The following is a 20287-nucleotide window of genomic DNA, read 5'->3' as shown; positions in this document are numbered from 1 at the left end:
GTCTCCACGACGTAATACAAACATCATCCACACAGAGACACACACAGAGACACACACACAGACACAGACACACACACCGCTGCGAGCGGAGCCTCTGACTCCCCCAGGCCCCTTCCCGCTGGGCACCCTAACGCATCACATGAAGTATGAAAACAGTACTGCTCTGTGTGTCCTCTCACACCTCAGAGACCCTCATGAACACCACCACCACTTACTGCAGTATCGACCTGATACAATATGGGGTGGGTGGGGTTTAAAAATAAAAAATTCCTGTGCAGCGACATATTGGAGGCTGTACAGAATGTCCTGGGTCTTGTGTAAATTGTGCATCCCCCCCGAACTCCAGATGCCTCACGCTGGAGGAGGGTTACTGTTGAGCAGAGGTGCGTCGGGTCAGCTGAGAGGCGGCTCCCCACCTGGCCTAGGGCGGCCAGCTTTCGCCGTCACGCCCCGCGTCCATCCAGCTCACTCGCACACACGGCCTACTCCTATTCCCTCCCATGATAAATCAGCCCCTTCCTAAATCAAACTGGGTTACCGCCACAAGGTAACTGGCAGCCACGTTTGTGACAAGATGTCCACTGGAGATTTACACGTCATCTCCTTCATCTCCGCAGCTTGCCAATTCAAACAGGGATACAGAGAGCTTTTGACCTATGAGGATCATCACGGCTGCTGATTAATTAATGGTTGGCCCCTGGTCTCCCCCTCAGTTGGGGCTGGACTGTTGTTTTTGTACATAGGGTGAGTACTTTTCAGCAAGGGATTGGGGGGCTGGGCCAGTGCTCGCAGATTGTAAATAAACGCAGTGTTGTTTCTCAGGATGAGAGTGACGCAGAACAGTTGTGAAAGAAAAGCCTTTGGAGTGCTGCAGGAAATCGGTTCCTCGCCTTGAGATTACAAAGTAGGTAGAATGAGGGGGAGAGAGAGAGAGAGAGGGGGGGGGGGGGGTAAGTACTCACCACGTTGTAGAGGCCGATACACCAGCGTTCGAAGAGGATCTGTCCCGAGAAACCATTCACGAAGGCGAACCAGATCTGCAGACAGACAGACTGACTGAGACACAGCAGAGGACACTGAATGAGTGTGTTGGTGATGTCATCAAGGTGTGACCGACGCTTCCCTGCATAAGGGACCTGGTGAGTGTTTTTTTTCAACCCTTTAGGGACAGAAGTTTGAACCGTGGCCTGCGATATCACAAGCGGCACAGAGATTACCCCTACCTCCCTGTCAGCCCCCCATCCCACACCCTTCCGCCCCTGTGGGACACATGCTTCTTATCACAGGAGCAGAGAGAGTAAGCCGATGGTTATCTCCTGAGAGAAGAGCGGGACGTGTAGCCTGATGAGACTCTGCAGATGTACCTTTAACGCTCTTTAGTCCATGATGATTAATGCAAGTGCTGTACAGGCCTAGAACTCTCCCCTCCACACACACACACACACACACACACACACACACATATCCACAAGCTCAAAGCCATATATTTTTAAACAATTCAGGCTTTGATATGGGTACCGGGGAAGTATCCGGGGAAGATGACGACCTTGTTAAACTGTTCAGAGAGAGAAGAGATTTGAGCCGCCTTTGCTAACCAGCTTACCTGATATTTGCCATAGAGCTTATGAAACACACCTACAGTACTTTGCATCCCAAAAAAAATATGTTTAAATTATGTTTATGTCAGTGCAAAATAACAATACTATGTCTGTCAAAGTGCACCAGCTTAGCCATTTTAAAACTAACACTCAAGTCACCTGAGAAGCACATCCTATTTGGCTAATCGATACCTCACAAATTCCTCATTAACAGAGTTAATATAGCAAGCATGGAACGGCTGGAGTAGGACGTAAGAGGGCCTCGGGTTGCACGGACTTGGGAGCAAGAGTTACATTCTTTTTGCCTCCAACACTTCCATCACGTTTTAGCAAACAGCAGAAATTCTTGCACCTATTTATCCATTTTAAATTATACTGTTACATTTTTCAAATAATCACAACTCACTCAATGCAGAAAAGGGAATTAAATTGAATTTCCCCTTGTGGGCCCCAAAAAAAACGTTCCCCACATCAATATAACACGTTTTATGACATTGTGGGGACCAAATGTCCTCGCAATGTAATGTATACCTGGACCACACGCACACACACGCACACACACAATCGCCCCCCTCCCCCAAAACCTGCATATTTTCCATTTCAGTGAATAAAAAAACAGGAAAGTTGCCAGGACTCCTGCAGTCCCAGGGGTGCCCAGGGAAAACAAGGCTAACTGGCGCTGAGCGTCTGCGGACCCCTGAAGATGAGTTCTGGGCTCAGCACATCATCAGTCTCCGACCCACTCCCCGCCTGGGGGATCGCGCTGTGTTTGCGATGACCTGTTTCAACCCCCGCCCTGAGAAAGCCTATTTCGGGGTCCCCTGCACAATGCCTGGGGCCTCCAGGTGCCCCCCCCTCCCGAGTCTCCCCGATTCGCTCTTTGCCGTCAGGTCTGGCCTGGACTGTCGTCCCGCTAACTGATGTAACGCCTAAGTCTTCCTTTGGGTGCCAGTGTGTGGCTCAGCAGGTTAAACCTCTCTGCCTGCGGTTGGAAGGTTGCCGGTTCGAGCCTCAGAAGGATAATTACATCACCGTTGGACCACTGAGGACGGCCCTTAACCCCCTGCCACCCAAAGTTGGGCTGTTACAGGGGTGCCGGATAAATGGTCTGATCCTGGGTTGGACCCCAACCTTCAGTCTTACCCATGTATATATATCTCAGAGGAGAGCATGGTGGGATATGTGCAAATAAGCATTCCAATGTATTTGTACTTGCAAATGACAAATAAAGCATCATTTTATTTTTCATACCACATTACAGGCAGTTAATGTGCTACCTGCGTTAGATACCATATGAATACATATTTAGCTCTCGTTGCTGGGAGCTGTGACGTAACTGGGGCTATCAAGAGAAGGGTTGACAGGGTTCTGCTCGACTGAACCCTTTCTCAATTAAGTTAAACCTCATTATAAAGGCGTGAATTGCTACAAATTCTTCATTTGACAGGGATGCCCCTCCACCCTCAGGAAAGCAGTCCCCAGCAAATGCGTGACTATGTTCCCACAACAAAAACCCGCCCCTTTGCCCCCAATGCCCCTCCCCCCAATCCACCCCGACGTCCCCCGACCATGAAAAGAGGGGGCTACCTTGCTTGTCCCCAAACACCAGCTCACTCTCCCACCATGCTTGTCTTCAAATCTGACAGCAAACCATGTTCTCCATTCCTGGAAAACACCGGAAAACTATTTCTGCGCATTATCCAGAGATAGCCGTCCTGAGGCGCACGGGCGATGCTGTGGGTGGAGCCAGACGCAATCCCGTCCGCTACGGAGGCCTGAGCTCCTGGTGAGTGATGGACGGCACGGGACAGCCGAGAACCGACTGAAGATGTGGGCAAAGGGAAGCCGGTGTAAACACTCCAACGGGCTGACAGCACACACACGCCGCCAGGAGGTGCTGAAAGACCTCAGAGCTGCTCTCCCTGACCGTTACACTTGTCTGCTAGTTAGGGAAGGAGAATCCAGCTCTTTTGTTTTTTTTCTTTGCATTCCCCCCACAACATCCCCACCCTGAGGCCCCTTTAAGCCTCCCACGCCAGAGGGGTGTGGCAGCCCTCCTCGCCTGCTGCACAATCTGAAAACCCCGGGGTGACGAGCTAGATGAAAATTAAATGTGGCTCTTTTCTCCTGCGTCCTCCCCTCCAAAACAGGCAAGGGGGGGGGGGGTATAATCATAGGGAAAAAAAGGGGGTACGCATGGGCTTCAGCCAAAGGAAGGACCCTGCATATTCATCAGCTTATTAAAAATCAATGATTTCTGCCCTGTCCCACGGGCTGAGGGGTGTGTGTGTGTCTGTGTGTGTCTGTGTGTGTGTGTGTGTGTGGGGGGGGGGCGTTATGATGCATGGGGTGTGACATTGGTCCCTGCCACATCCTGGCCTTTGTTCCTTAGGTCTGTCCTAAAAATGCAAATAAGACCCTAATTCCTCAATTGGAAAAGGAAAACAGTGGCTAAAAGGAAAGAGAGCAGGGAGGAAATGTGTGCGTGTTTTGGTAGCTGGGGCTCCACCGCGACGCATTCACAACACGGCACTGTTTGTGCCCCCTTGGGGCCCCTCCCCCGTGACACGCCCCCACCCCCCCCCCCCAAAGCCTTTCTCTGCTGCTCTAAGCCGGAGCTGAAAGGGCCTCTTGTAATTGGCCCATAAACGCCACTTGTCTGTCAGCGGGACGAGTCGGAGGAAGCTTGACGAGCTGTCAGTCAGGCGGGGTCTGGTCGGCGCCCCCCCCCCTGCTGCATCGCGTTACGGGGCACCGACACCCAGCCGCATGCGGGATGGGCTGCGCTCTAGCTGAGGAGGTAAAAAAACCTACTTTTGTTGGTTAAAATTTACAGAACATCAAAATGACACTAAAAAATGGTGCCCAGTGTTATTCCACGAGTAAAACATATGCCTCAAATTAAAACTGTATATATACACACACACACACACAGATTTTGGCTAAAACTATAAAATAAAAGTATTTACTACCTTACGCATGCTATGTGTCTCCTAAATTTAAGGAACAGACCCCAGGCGACTGTACTGATGTCCTTATATATGGCAGCTGTGCGTCAGTCTACTCTTAATGCACTTACACTTCTGTGTTCATGTTTGCTACATTATTTTAAACAAATCCTGGCTGCCTGACCTTCAGAGGTTTACAGCGAGGTCGCCTGGCTGGCTTGGTGCACGCAGCCGACTCCCTGCTGCAGGACCATGGCCTCGCCAGGCAGCTGGGCCAGTCCAGAACTGCCCCCCCCCCCCCCCCCCCCCCCCCCCCCCGCTACACACCATCACGGCCCATCGTTAAGGACTCGGGGATGCGCAGAGGGGCCCTCGACCACAGAAAAGAAGAGGCACAAAAATGGGAGGGGGGCATATCGCTACGGACAAGGCGGCTGGGCTGTTCATCCGTCCGGGAGAAGCAGATCCGAGCTCTGTGGGGGGGGGGGGGAGGGGGGTGGAAAATAAAAACTCGTATACACTAGTAAACCTATTAGCCGCACAAATGTAAGTTTTAGCCCTTGCCAGGCTTGCAAGTGTCTTCGTTGTCAGACCGGTACAATGCAGGCTGCTTGATACAGAGCAATCCAGTAAGAACAGGCTAAAAATCCATCTGTTACCCCCAGGGCACTCGCTGCTCGGGGGGGGGGGGGGGATGAGGGATTTTGGGACCGTAACAAAAGATCAAATGGGACAAAGAGGCGAAGTGTCTTTGTGAGCCTGCGTGCCGGTGAAAGGAAAGCCTCACGCAGATTTGGGACCTGCCGAATCCGGAGGGACAGAACCGACCAACCTCGCACAGGCCCGAAGAAAATAAAAAAAAAAAAAATCTGAATGCACCCCAGAGGATAGTAACAAGCCAGTAATAAGATACGCAGAGACAGTAACAAGACCTGCGTGACAGGAAGATGAAGTGCAGGGCGAATGTTCACATCGTTTGGCGAACGGGGCTCCGGAGGACACCGCGGGGACCCTGGCAACGGGGACAGTGACCTCATGTTCGGTTCCGTTATGTGGAAATTGGCAGCGCTATTCACCTTAACGCTTTAATGGGAAGTGACTGCTGGTTTTGGGGCAGGCACAGTTCTTGGGCAGCTATGGCCGCCGGGGGCCTTATCCTAAGCCACAATGCTACGCTACCTAACTGGGCTCTCATAACCCTGACTTAACTGGGCGTGTGCTGACTGACCCGCGCACTATAACTTTCTTCAGCAGGGTGCAATGGGATTCTCTTGCAAACCTCATGCAACACAAGATCACTCAGCTTCATGTTTAACTGACCCATATACTCACTTTAAGGCCGGATTCCTGACACATTCAGACAACTTTATCATGCTTTTGCTGTATTGCAGGACCCTCAGACGTGTCATAAAACCATTATAATGCCGGAACAGATGTTTAGACAGTAAATTACTTTGTACACCTGACAGGTTGAAGTAGTCACCTGTCTGACCAAACATGCAGCCTTAACTAACCCAGCTTTTACCCAGTGATAGATTGGGCACTACTAGTCTATAAAGTAAGTCAACTTGAAAAGAAGAGAAATGGCAGAACGCCTCCATATGGATGTGGGCTTCGCCTCGAGGAAACATGAGGCCTTTTGGCTCATTTACAGAAGAACTAAAAACAAAGAAGGGTAATCAGAGGTCAAGTGTTGAAGAAGGGGAAAGCCGCTCCGCGATCTGTCACCTCGTCCTGTGACCTGTCTTCGCTCAGTTTCAAGTGACATTCTCATGACATGACGGCGCCCCCCACCCCTATTAAAGCATTGCCTCCCCTGGGAGAATTCCCTGGTAGAATGCCATGATGTCTCACTCCAGAGGCGGTGGGCCCCGCTGACCGCCTGCCTGTCCACATTGCTCCAGGACACGGTGATAACACTGATGCATTAAACTGAAGGAATGCCAGGGGTCAGGAGTTCACTGGCTTACAGCAGTGTTTAGCACGATGACTTGAGCATTGTGATTCATCAATGCCGTATTCATTTATATCCAGATATATGCACCATCAAAAAGACATTATGTATGCACAGTACTGAATGTGAGCAACCCCCTGCCACACACACACACACACACACACTACATTATACACATGCATATACAAATAAATATATTCCTATCTGAAATTTTGTATTTGCACATCATTAATCCAACATCAATAAAGAGTTTCTCTGACAAATTCGATTTTCACTGCGTAAATAGCCATTGGCGTGCTGCTTATTTGCAGTCTCACACCATTGGCCATCGGGACAGTCACGGCTGAGAGCCCAGGGCGTGACTATGGGAACGTTATGAGAAAGATCTGCGTGCGCTGGATTCGGCGACGTCAGGGGAGGCAAGAACGAGTGGGCCAAACATAACATCAATCCCTGGAATAAGCCCGCCAGTCGCAGGAAAATGTCATCCAGCAGCGGTTAATTTACAGTAGGATATTGCTAATTATCACAGGATTACAGAGGAAGCTGCCATTTCCTGAAGGACATGGTTTTCCCTTGCGACAGACGCAGAGACACTAAATTACTGAACGCTGCTTTTGACAAGGAGCGAATAGTAAATAACGATGAACTCAATCGTCAACAGGGCACGCCACCTTTACCATCAACCACCGGCTTCAACTGCAGATCAGAATATTCCCCGACCCCGTGACAGGCCTTCTGGCACTTCTGGCCTGGTTCTAAACCTGCCATCAGAACCGGGGGCCTGGTTTCTATCTGAAAGGCTCTGAAATGGAAGCCGGACCAACCTCGATGATGTACAGGACGATGTTCTTGTAGAAGCAGTAGAGGATGCACTTCGCCACTCGGTTGTAGTTCCAGGCACCGTGGACAAGTAACAGGTTCTTTAGGTACTTAAACTGCAGTGAAAGAAGGCAGAATGTTTCAGAACATAAATATTTAAATCTCTTTCCAACATACGTCCCACCACAAATGAGGGGCTAGAGGTACCTTTGTGCTACCAGACTGTTTTGTTAATGCTCTCGACAGGGCAGAGATTAGCTGTAATTATGAGGATTTGCGAAGATTTGGTTCATATAGGGCGGAAAACATTGGTGATGTTTTCACATCGTGATGCTTTCGACGAATGCATCTAGGTTGCATAAGTTAAGCATTATTCATTTGGCAAATGCATCCATCGGAATAACAATCAACAGATAGAAGTTCCAAGGGAAAAATTTTGCTCAGCTGACACTTTGCAGAGCAAACAGGAACAGCGGTTATGGCAGCCAGGGGACGCGGTAGAGTCCACTTCGTTGACACGTTGATCCAAGTTGACTTACAGGGCTTTGAGACATGAATAGTTGCTGCTAAGATGCAGTTACAGGTGAGCAGCTGGGTCAGGCAGCTGCTGAGGCAACTCAGGATGGGAGTTTTCATGTCTGCTTAGAAAGATCTCCACATTTGTCTTCCCCCGGATTCTGGCTGTCCAACAGTCTCCCACGGAGGCGGCAGAGAGGCTTCCCCAGGAAGACCGCACGCCCCTGATATAAATCCACAGGGGCGACTTGGGATCACAGAGGGGGCCAGGAGGACCTGGGTGCCTGGGTCAGGACCTCTCGGGATACAGCTTGAGAGGTCCCTCTGGAGTAGGCGTGGGGAACTCCCTAGCTTCTGGAGAGCATCGCAGGGACGTGACCCCACGGCTCAAAGGGGATCAAACGTTTGACCGCACGGCAAAGACGCATCCACACCGGCGGTCAAGCAGAACTGTGGAGTTCCTCCCCAAGAGGCTCAGCATGGCTTATACTGACAGACACCAACTGGTTCAGGGCCACAGGGGTCAGTAGGTAAATCCAAGCCAGTTCAGATGCACCATGAGCTCCTCTAGAACTGCAAAGAAGATCCTTGTGGCTGTTACTCACGGGTCATGTGTCCCCTGTGAGCCATATTTTAAGGCCTAGGGTTAAAGAGTATGCCGCCGGCTTTTAAGGGAGAGCCAAGTGTTTGTACAGGAGAAAAGTGCAACTGACTGCAGGTACATCAAAGGGCTTCAGGGCCATCCGTGTCACTTGAAGATAACCAGTCTTGAGCCATAATAACAATGCTCTCCAAACCAGGCTCATTAGACACACACACAATACATGTGTGCCACGTAATTGGATGTATATTGGAGATGCAACCAGATCATTCGGGTATTTCAGCAGTCAATAGGCGCGGTAAGGTCAAAGTGTCTTTGGTCCTGCCTTCAGTCAAAGGAGCATGTCTCTAATCAAAGCCCATGTTCACATTCAGGGATTCCTGTGGGCCACATTGCTGCTAAAGACACCAGTGGGTTTTTTGTTACAGTAATCTGAGCCTCCACACCCTGCGCTGTAGTGAAGAGTGACCACCCCCCCCCACACCCCACACACCCCCATTCCTGCCCTCGCAAAACCACCATTTCTCCTCAGGCTACACCGCTTTGTCTTTGGGGAGGCTTGTGAAACACATACTGGAAACCCCGATTCAAAAAGAAACATTTTCTACCCTTCTCACGGTATGGAGCCTTGGTGGTCCACTTTGGATTTTGGCACAGTGTTGCATATGATGTGTGCTCTTTGTGAGTAGAAAAAGAAAGAAAATAACCTAACAGAACTTGCTCACACTTACATCCAAACCTGCCTATAAGTTACGAGACTTAAAAACCCAGAGCTATGCTGCCACATGAGGTGGGCTCACCTCCCCCACCCTGCACGCCTGCTCTGGGTGGGGCCACATTCTATGCTCACCTGAGCGATCGAGTAGTCGGAGGAGTTGGCGGCCTGCAGGCCTTCGTTGCCGGAGATTCCCACGCCCACGTGGGCGGTCTGGATCATGCCCACATCATTGGCGCCGTCACCGATGGCCAGCGTGATCACGTGAACCTGCTTCTTCACCATCTCCACCACCTCGGACTTCTGCAGCGGGGACACCCTGCAGCGAGATGCAGGAGGGAAGCGGCTTAGATCAGAAGCTACACCAGGCCTTAGCTCACCTCTGGCAGCTTGCTAACTGAAATCAAAGCACTGCTGACACTGCAGTGTCTCTCTACAGACTAAGGAACAAATGACAGCTGTTAATGATCCTGCCTGGTCTGGCTGATGAGGCCTTTCTACGCAGGGTCAGTTGAAAGAGTCCTGTGTACGGTGAAGATATGCTGGATGCGTGCACTCTAGTGAGGGTCCAGCAGGGGGTGCTACACTGGATAACCAACAATCAGCTTATTTAATTTCATTTAAAGCTTAAGAAAACATTTTTATTTGTGAATACTGTCTAATGAACATCGCGCCATTTAACTGCCTATCTTATATTTCAGTTAATACTTTCTGCGATACTGACACATAATACGCAATTTATTTCTGCCTTTTATGCATTTCAATCATCACACTTAGGTGAAACAAACGCGCTCGGCAGTTCAGAGCAGAACCTCACCCTGCACTCAGCCATGTTAATGTCTGGAGGCTCTACTGGTAACATGAGGATGACAAGACGCTCGGCTCAGAAACGTGGCCTAGGGCTGCTGCGGGAATAAAGCCGACAGAATCCGCATCAGGAGATACTTTCACTCACTGAAGCCCACAATCTGTCCATCGAACGACGCCCCCAGCTTACATAAATATCTAGCATGGGTACACAGGGAGCAGCAGGGAGGCTGTCCCCTAGTGATGTTTAGGTCAACGCTAAGCCAGCTACTCTCCTCAGAGTCACTGAATCTTCCTGCGGGCCATTCCTTTGAAACCCAGCCGGTGGGCAATGTACTGGTGAATAATATTACTTACTGAAGGCTGGTTGGCTATTAAATTGTAAATTTAAGAAGGTAGCGAGCTTAACCCCCACCCAGTCTCTTCTGATGTTTGTTCAGCTGTAGAATTTGCTGTGTGACCATGTTGCTCTCCTGCTTCCTGGGACGCAGTTTGCCTTTTCAAAGTGCATTGCTAACAGGGCGAATCCGAGAAAGTTCTGTATATAAATCAATGTTTGCGAACTCAGCTTTCTGAAAATTCACCCTTTCTTTTGAGTATTTAGGCTGCATGGAAGCAGATGCACAATCTGCTCTAATCTGCCTTGGAAAACAGCAATTAATTCCTGAGGATTTCTGATTCATTTTGGTCGTTAGGCACAGCCGTGGGGTACGGGTCACCAGGCCTTCATGTATGGCAACTGTGGCATGAGATGAAGGGCCTCCGTTTTTTACGATCCCGGGACACGTCGATGTATTTGCAAGGACGAGAGCTGGCAGACGTCTTATATGGTTAACTGCATCATAGCCATCTGGCCAAGCAATTTTCCTGGCAAATTAACAAATATCGTGATTGATTTGAATAGATCTAATGGGCCCATCTTGTCTGTTGCTCTGTCTGAACTTTCACAAAGCTTTCTAATCATTTCTTTTCAACATTTTTCATCGCACTGACAAAAGCAATCTTTTATTTTAGAAGTCCCTGGTAATTAAAGCGGCCAATTCTGCATACATCTCCAAAAAACAGGTGCATCATACAAACTTCTCTACTGTTACTTGCTGAATCTGTAAATGTAAATGACAGCATTTCTGGATAACAAACATTTTTTTGCTATCATTAGAATATTAGCATATCGGGAGTGGGGTGAGGCTCAGTGAGTCTGGTCTCTGTGCCTGTCATTGCATGGTTGTCGGTATGAATGTCATTGCACAGAGAGTGACATCATCATTGGGCCCCCGAGCGAGGCTCCTAACTACCCACTTTCTCCAGGGATTGGCTGCACTCTGATGACTCCCAAAGAAAACAAAAAATGGGATATTGTACGTTGCTCTGGAAAAAAAGCATCTGCTAAATAAATAAAAAACATAACATACAAATATTTTTATCAATATATAACACAGCCGGGTACCGAGAACTTAATCTGGGGTGAAAGTGGATCATTGCACTGCAAAAAAATGAAAATCTTTCCTATTTTTTCTAACTGCACTGGCATATAATTTTGCTAGTTTAGGTCATCATGTCTCAAAACAGAAACGGTTTATCTTAAAATCAAAAGGCCATTTCTGCAGTGTGGCCAATGAACCAATGAACCGCCCGATGGAAGTAGAAGATGATCCGGCCAAAAGCAGACACATCTTCCTCTGGTGGTATGTACTAGTTAGCATGAAACATACCGTTTACTATCCAACCCCAAGCATGAGATGTGACCTATCTGGCCTTGGACCTGTGGTGAGGTGAAGGGCTCTCATGGTTGAGTGGGACGCTCCTGGTCATCCTTGTCGTACCTGCAGCAGATGACGGCCCTGCAGGACAATGCCAGGTCCAGGAAGTAGTGGCGGACTCCAAAGCTCAGCGCATACTTCAGGGTCTTGCCGTCGATAATGAGCGCAAAGTCGTTTTCCTTGTGCAGAGCGTCTCCCAGCATGCCGCAGTGATGACTCAGTGTGTCCCGTGTGGCCTGAGTTTTCAACAGACATTGTTAATGACACGCCATTTATCCATTACTCATAGTACTTTTCTATTACACACACAAACCCCCAAATGTAATCCAGTGGGGATCACCTTCTCTCTTCTGTTAAAATAACCTGCAATATTTAAAGCACCTCTTAACAAGATGCTTAATAGAAATAAAATTTAAGGTGACTCTCAAAGCAAAATATCAAATTTTAATGAATTGCATTAAGACCTTATCTCCTGACCTAGCTTGCCTAAAACTCATTACAGCAAGCAGCGTAAATAGCCTGAAATATAAATTGAAAGAAAGTTAAGATGTATTCCCACTAAACATCCTACAAACCATTACAAATTCTGACACTTAAATTTACTGTGATGGTTTATGGAAGATAAAAGACCTTAATTCAGCACTGATCACCAGCATCAAGGACACTAATCCTTGAGTTATCATCAATTTCTCCTGCTGAAAACACTTTGCTGCATTTATTAGAATTAAACTACAGTTGCCCTTGCTTCTGGGACATTTTTTCCCTCTAGACTAAGGAGAGCCAACTAAATTTATTCAACTGGAAACTTGGAACATCTCCACGACTCGATTTAACCTGGAAGACTTTAATCGGCGCTAACATGCTGAGAGGAAATTCTGTTCACTTCGCAAACCAGTGTGCGCCGTGTGCAGAGATGCATGAAAATACTGTTTTCCGGGCTGGAGCAGGCGGGAAGCGGATAACAGGCTGCACTGATTCTGGGCCGAGGCTCTCTGTAATTTTTGCTTAACAAGTCCAACCGTTTGCGTCTGTCGGCGGAGAGCGAGAACAGACTAAAGACACTTCAGAGAAAATGTTCCGCACAACGGTTACCGGCCCAAATGTCTCACAACCAGGAAAAAAACACATTAGACCCTGATGTGAGTTCCAAATCACTAAGGAGCTCGCCAAGAGAGCGATCTAAACTTTGGCAGTTCAATGTGCAAATAATTACTTGGTTATAATGGATGTTCACGAATATTTATGCCACTGTTGAGAGCAAATGTTTAACCGTAAATTAAATAAAAAGACTAGTTTTTGCTTTGGCCCTGAGAAACAGCTGTCTCTGGAATGTTTTAGATAAAATTCCTCTTCAGATATGAACATCTCTGTCGCACAGTCTCTCCCACACCGTTCCTCTGCACCTTCAGCTTTCTGCAGTTGATGGCGGGACACAAACTGACATTTATTACAGGACTCTGCTGCATCGGCCATCTTCTCTCATTCAGAGTCACTGTAAATGCAATGCCTGCATAAACAGGGCCACAATGAGGCCAGGTGGCTCCAAGGATATTGGTCATACGGAGTTGACCCTGGTCACAATGCTCCTCGCTATGGCCGCCACACAAACGGAGCCGCCTTCTCCTCAAAAATCATTGAGCATGGAGAGATGGGACCAGGAGCTTGAACTGGGCTGGATAAATCGGAAAGCTTTCTGAGCGAATCAGGAGGTTTGTGTATTTGGCAGGAACAACCAGTGGATGCCACAGCTGGACATGTACACACGTCGGTCGGGCTGCTTGGGCTCCTTTGAGACACGTGCACACAGCGAGGACCTCTGACCACGTGGACCTGCTGACTGGCCGCAGACCTTTTAGCTTCTGGCTCGAAAGACTCCCATGCACGGGTAAAGTTAGCATGACCAGGCATCTCATCCAGGCCTCGGGGCCTCACACTCAGAATCCAAGTAATAATGTACCGGATCAAAAGGGATGGAAGATGGGTGGACGGATGTCCAGGGTTGGGTGAAACGAGATCTTACAGTATGTACCGTGAAGGACAATTTTGTAAAGCAGGCTTCCTTCCGCCACAGTGATTTTCAAACCTGTTGAACCATTTCATTTGTCCATGTTGATGTTTTGATCTGTTGCAAAGCCACATGCACCAAAACGCTTTGGGGGTGGGGGTCAGAGTGGGTGGGTATGTAAATTACGGTAATATCTGATTACACACAAACTATTCACTCTTCACTAGACCTCAGCGGATAAACTGTCGCACGGGGCGTGCACCAGGAATGCGTGCGCTTCTTCACACAGCACACCACTATTTTTTGAAAGAAAAAAAAGAATGAAAATTTCCCGTCCCCATGATAGCATTCCTGGAGGAAAATTAATAGGTCTTTCAGCCGTTAAAACATTTCTTGCAACTCCATTAAAGCAAGTAAATTTTACAGGGCCAGCAAGGGGCACACTGTACAGATGTAGTCATGAAAATAAAAGGGCCAAAGCCTGCCAGGTGCATGATTAGAAACATGTGTGATTAACGTTTGGCATCAGTTGCCGGTAATAGATCCTACACACATAAAACTAGCAAAATACAGTATTTGATCTGTAGTTGGTCCCTTGCATTCACCCTCACAGCGGATCAAAGGATTATCAGGGTCAAAATGCCCAGGGTCCTAATACTACCCCCTATAGGTAAATCTGTCCAAGTGCAGAACTTAACCTGTTCTCCAGGGAATGTGCACTGGAACCCCCATGCTCCTGAGAACCCTGTCCCAGAGTAGGCTGGAAGACAAAACCTGAGCACGCATAAGCCCTAAATACAGCAAAGCTTCAGGTCCATAATCCCGAACACAGTGGCTTACTGATACTAGAATGCAGAGCAGACGTACTGGTGATAAGCAGGTTTCTTAGATGGACTGGGGAGGAGACCCGCCTGGTTCACCCCTGGGGAAGCAAACTCATCGTAAAGGACTCAGGAAAGAAAACGGAGGGATGAAGTATTGTGGACAGAAAGAATAGTCACATAAACAGTGGGAACAAATGATATGTCAGGAGAAAGGAGAAGCGATAAAATGAACACTCAGAGAGGGATTGATTGGTAGCTGGGGATGGAAATGACATGCAGGTTGGGACAGATGGCTAACTTGGGCAGGATTGTCTCCATCTGGCGCCGGGGGTGGGGGTTGGCGCCGTGCCTCCTATAGGCCAGCCAGGGAGTTTTGCTTGGCATGGGGGTGAAGGTTTACCTGCTGCCTGCTCAGGGAGCCACTGCCCATCGGCCAGAGGCCAGAGTGGCTCTAGCGCGACTCCAGTGGGGTTGGCGCTCTTTATAGTGGGCTGGATGGACCAGTTGGACCTCACATCACAAGCTAAGCGGCCGGTCAGGGGGCTCGGGAAGATGGGATGAGGGCAAACAAATTAAACTCCCAAGAAAAAAAGGCAAGGAAAGGGATGTTCCAGGTATCGTCTGGTAACCAGTTAGACCGAAGCGTAGTAAATGATGCTAATATATTTTTTTCCAGGTAAAAGCCTGAGTTAGCAGGAAAGCCTAAATGGATTGTGTGCTTAGGACGGGTCCAGGGATACGAAGTTGTGCAAAGCATCATGGGCTTTTCTTTAAAGTAGACACTCCTCTCGGACACCGGAGGCGAAGGGCCATCCCCTCCGAGCCCCGGAGGTCAGGGGGAGCAGGGTGCCCCCGTGTCCCTTAGTACTCTCTCCTGGAGATAAAGAGCCGAAACCCGGATTAAAGGAAACGACAAAAGCACTGGGCGTCGGGTTACGCAGAAGAGGAGGGCGGGGCCAGAGGGAGGCACCGTTGGGGATGACAGCAGGGGACTGGGGGCAGTATGGTGGCTGGGAAACCAGCAAACGGGGAGTTCTGGGCAGAGGAGCTCTGTTGAAAGATAGACAAGGACGGCGGGAGTCCCCTACGGGACACTCTGTCCCCCGGAGCCACAGTCGCAACGGGAGGGGGCCTCAGGAACCTGAACTTTGCGAGTCGGGTTAAGCAAACAGTGCACACGCTGCGATACAAACCCGTGACCTTTGACCTCAGAGGTAATCAGGATTTCAGCTGTCGCGGCCAGCAGGACGAAGCCCTGCAGCCACTGGCCTTACAGCCTCTGTCCCTCCCCCCGCAGCATATTAGCTCCAGTTCAGCATCTCCTCTTTGTTATGTCTAAGGTTGTCCGTGACCACCGAGGGAGATGAGGCCATCCATTAATTGACGGGCATGTGGCTCCAGCCTCATCGCGGACTCTGTCTTCTTGTACCATTAGTGCATTTCATAAAAGCGGTGGCATGGAAAAGATGGGCAGTAAAAACCATGAGCCAATAGCTAAATGTGCACACAGTGCACGCTTATCCTGGGACACAGGAACACAGGTGAACACAGGTGAACACAGGTGAACACAGATATCCACACAAAAATCATGTAACGCTTTTCTCTTGTAGTTCAGGGTTCCATTTTCCCTTTTCCACGCTGTGAACTACAAAACCAGCTTCCAGCAGTTCCTCACGATGGGATGCCAGGACATAAATTGTTCTACGTTTACAGTTAAATTTTTCTTTATATATATATATATATATATATATATATATATATATATATATATATATATATATATATATATATATATATACAACAGTTTCATAAACAAAGCCAGCTTTTGCATTTACAGATTACAAAAGATTAAAGTGGGTTATGTTTTGTATATATTCGACTAGGCTGATTTTTTTGTACTTCCCTCTCTCTGTCAGGGACGCACACATGCAGACGTGTGTGTCCACATTCTTTATCTGTAGAGATTTCCAAGACTGTCAGCACATGCAATTAATGATCCCAGCAAAACACAAATAAACAGACTGATGCCTTTAAATTTGGAGACTGTTTTTGTTACATGGGAACATCACCCTGCCTGTTTTTTGCTGTACCCGTAGTAAAGAGTCAGCAAAGCCCCCCAAACCCCCCCCACCCCCCGACACACCCCCTTTCTCTCATTACTGCCGGGGTTAATTCCGGGAGCTCGGTGTTTATCTTGGGAAGCGCTGTCTGTCACACCGCATCAGGCCAGGCTGCAAACGATTCCCACTGGGCTGAGAAATCTAAGAAAACAATGAGGTGCTCCCTCATTCCTTGGCCCCCCACCGTCCCTCCGCCCCCCCGTGCCAACACTATCCCTCCACATGGGCACCGCAAATACCGTAACGCAATAACTTAGAATAATGGAACTACAAATCGCAACAAAAGCGACGACTTATATTGCGACGGGTCTCCGAGGGAGTGCAGTTTCTGGGCAATTGAAGTAACTTCAGTGAAAATGTCCATGAGTTCACACAGAAAATAATAAATCTAACAGGCTGCCGCTCAGCACGGCCGTGAGACGATGGGCCAAAGCAGCGGGGTGCCGGACGTCAGTGCGGCACGCTAATGTCCTTCCCATAGCTCAGAATTGCCTAGAGACGATGGCGCTAGATTACACTGGGCCTTAGGCATGTTTTTGGAGGTACACGGGGCCATGCTGCTGACTCCTTAACCGATCTCCAGACTATGCCCAATGTCAAATGTACGAGCGTTTGTTCCCCAGCTACCTGTAAAAAGCGTGACGGCTCCGAGTCATGGGTGAGGGCATTTCTGTGAGGCATGGGGGACATCATTGTGCGATTCTAATAAGAATAACACATCAGAAATGAGTATGACCAGCTCATCGGCACCGTGAGGAGCTCGCTCCCTGGTGTGCCTTGGGTTTTTCCACATGCTCACCCAGCAGGGGGCCGTTGACCCCAACCATTTCAGGGACACAGCACTACAGAGGCACCCCCCCCAGTCTCTTGGTTCTGCTCCTGTGGATGCCGATGACCCCGACAAATACTCGGGTCTGGGCGACCCACCGTCCTCTCAGCCCATGCGATGCTGTGCTAATGGTTTGTGGGACAGCAGCGATTGCAGTTACAGGGAGAGAGAGACAGAGTTGGAACAGGTGCGAGGCAAACAGGCATCCCCAGTTACGGAGCCAGGACACAGACTGAGAAGCAGGGGGAAGGTAACAAAGGATGATGGACAAACTCGCAAGAACCAGTGAGATGAGTAAAAAGGGAAGCAGGCGAGAGTAAAAGGATAAAAGACAAAAGGGGGAACTGGGAATGGGTGGGGCTTGGATAATCATGTCCGATTTTCTGAAAGCTCCCATAACAGGCAGGCTGCTCTGGCCAGTCAGCACATGGAGCTTAGAGGTAAGAAATACAACAGCAGCCGAAGTCCGAGGAGGAGGAACAGCACAATTATGTTTTAAATAAAAGAGCTTAATCTGAAGTTTTCCATTAAGACACCCAGCCATGTGAACAGGTCAGAACGACACGATGGTTTATATAAAAGCATCAGCTGAGCTACTGAAGAGAAATGAAACGAGTGGAGAAGACAAGCGTAGAGAAACCATCTCCACGAATGGTCATGAATGTGAGTCAGTCTGTCACTAAGAATCACTGGGATGGGTGGCCCGCACTGGGATTGGTGGTCCGTACTGGGATGGGTGGCCCGCACTGGGATTGGTGGCCCGCACTGGGATGGGTGGCCTGCACTGGGATTGGTGGCCCGCACAGGGATGGGTGGCCCGCACTGGGATTGGTGGCCCGCACTGGGATTGGTGGCCCGCACTGGGATGGGTGGCCCGCACTGGGATTGGTGGCCCGCACTGGGATGGGTGGCCCGCACTGGGATTGGTGGCCCGCACTGGGATGGGTGGCCCGCACTGGGATTGGTGGCCCGCACTGGGATTGGTGGCCCGCACTGGGATGGGTGGCCCGCAGTGGGATTGGTGGCCCGCACTGGGATGGGTTGCCCGCACTGGGATTGGTGGCCCGCACTGGGATTGGTGGCCCGCACTGTCTCCAAACGCAGACGGAATCAGTCACAGATAAATGATGTGTGTTTAAAACCCTCCATCTGGTCCCACGTCAGACTCCCAGGAGCCGTGCCATCACTCGAGTGCTCACAACCCAGGCCCTTTCACCAACAATCAGCCCGGACTGGCATATTATGGGATGCCCCAAAACGGAAATTAAGGCGGCACAAGCAGAGGTTTAGACTGAGCGGCTGCAGGCTGGGTGCTGACCCGAGCTGGGGGTCTCTGCGTGGTTCCAGGGTCTACTCACGTCCAAAGTGTCCTCGTTGACAAGCAGCAGTCCCATGTTCTTCCTCAACAGCTTGCATGAGTGTCCTGCAGGGAGGAGGCAGAGTTCAACAATGAGGGCACGCTACATCTCATTTCACGTCTACGTCACTGTACAGCCTCTCCCCTGAGTTGACAAGCACACTCGTGTCTTTCACTGCATTATGTAACAAGACAGGCCTCACAGTTTCGTTTCTTCTTACTCTTTTTTTTTATTTTTGAACTTGCACTCCATTTCCTAACAAGGCATAAATCAAAAACGCTCCGAGATAAAATAAAGCATATGGGGAAAGGAAAAGGGGCCGTCTGACATCTGAGACTCTTCCATGGTGCGTTAAGGTCAAGCGGTGGTGCGCCGTGGTAGCATCCGTATCTGATTCGTATTGACAAACGTTCTGTTGATAAACGGACATTCATAGGGTCCTGCTGACATACATAAAGTCTGCCGGGAGCTCATTCCTTCCGACTTACCCAAAAAAATAAATAAAAAAACACCCCACAGCCAGAGAGAAGAAGCATCTGAAATGAGCTCGTAGCCAGACGCTGAGACGTTGGAGTTTTTTTTTTTATTTCCCAACTAAATCTCCCTATCAGGCGATCCCAGGGTGACCGTGAGCTCTACATAAAGGTGCTGAGAGGAGGAATCCCACAGCTGAGCGAACTGCAAATGCCTTCCAGCTGGAGCGGAAGAGCGGAGAGGGAGGCCAGGCAACCCAACGGCCGCACGGCGCCCCTTCCGCGCTCCGGGCCTATCAGTTAGGCCTTGGCACACGGCTCCACCTGAATCTCCCAGAGCCCCCTTCCCTTATTATTTGTATTATTAGAGTAGGCCCTCGAAAATGCTTGACTCATATTCACTGGGCTGTCTTGACACTGCAAGGATGTGTTACGTTTAATTGGTATTTTTTTCTAAGAAGAACATCTGTTGTATATAATAAGGAAAATGAGGAATCCTTCGTATCTATCCATCCACGTCCCATAAGCTCAGGAAGCTCAGGGCACAGCCTCCATTAACAGGTCTTTTTCAAAAGGTCTCTTCTCCCCCAGGTTCCTACTGTGCTTTGAGCATCAGCGATGCCCCTAAATTGCAGGCAGGTAAACGGACAGTGGGGTTATGACTTTCACCATGAAATCCTAGGCCGTACTTTTTGGAGTCATGTGACCAGGCCCATAGATCTGACAAACAGACGCTCCCTCTGTTTCTATCTCCCCAGTTGGCACTAATTTTCAGCACATAAAATATTTACCCATATAAAACATGACGAAACTGCCCAAACCACAAACATAACGAGGGGAAATGGGGCAGTTTCCGGTTTTACGGAATGATTATGTTTGTTTTCGTCTCAATGCCGCTGCCTTGGGATTTCAGAGACACCAACGTGTTAAACGGACAGTACTCTGTCAGTTTAGCCC

General features: G+C 49.2%; 1 protein-coding gene across 6 annotated transcripts in view; it reads right to left on the bottom strand.

Annotated features, from left to right (window-relative positions):
• The window catches only part of LOC125704399 (probable phospholipid-transporting ATPase IA), a 92556-nt gene that overhangs the window by 20550 nt on the left and 51719 nt on the right, over positions 1-20287 (bottom strand). For all 6 annotated transcript variants that reach the window (XM_048969871.1, XM_048969874.1, XM_048969875.1 and 3 more), the window contains exons 23-27: positions 18858-18922; positions 11785-11957; positions 9290-9473; positions 7328-7438; positions 963-1037 (exon numbers count right to left, since the gene is read on the bottom strand). In XM_048969871.1, the coding sequence (XP_048825828.1) occupies positions 963-1037; positions 7328-7438; positions 9290-9473; positions 11785-11957; positions 18858-18922 (608 nt within the window). The remainder of the gene's footprint in view (positions 1-962; positions 1038-7327; positions 7439-9289; positions 9474-11784; positions 11958-18857; positions 18923-20287) is intronic.

The sequence above is a fragment of the Brienomyrus brachyistius genome, chromosome 12 (assembly GCF_023856365.1).
Source record: "Brienomyrus brachyistius isolate T26 chromosome 12, BBRACH_0.4, whole genome shotgun sequence".
In the NCBI taxonomy this organism is placed as follows: Eukaryota; Metazoa; Chordata; class Actinopteri; order Osteoglossiformes; family Mormyridae; genus Brienomyrus; species Brienomyrus brachyistius.
This window is presented reverse-complemented; position numbering and strand designations above follow the sequence as displayed.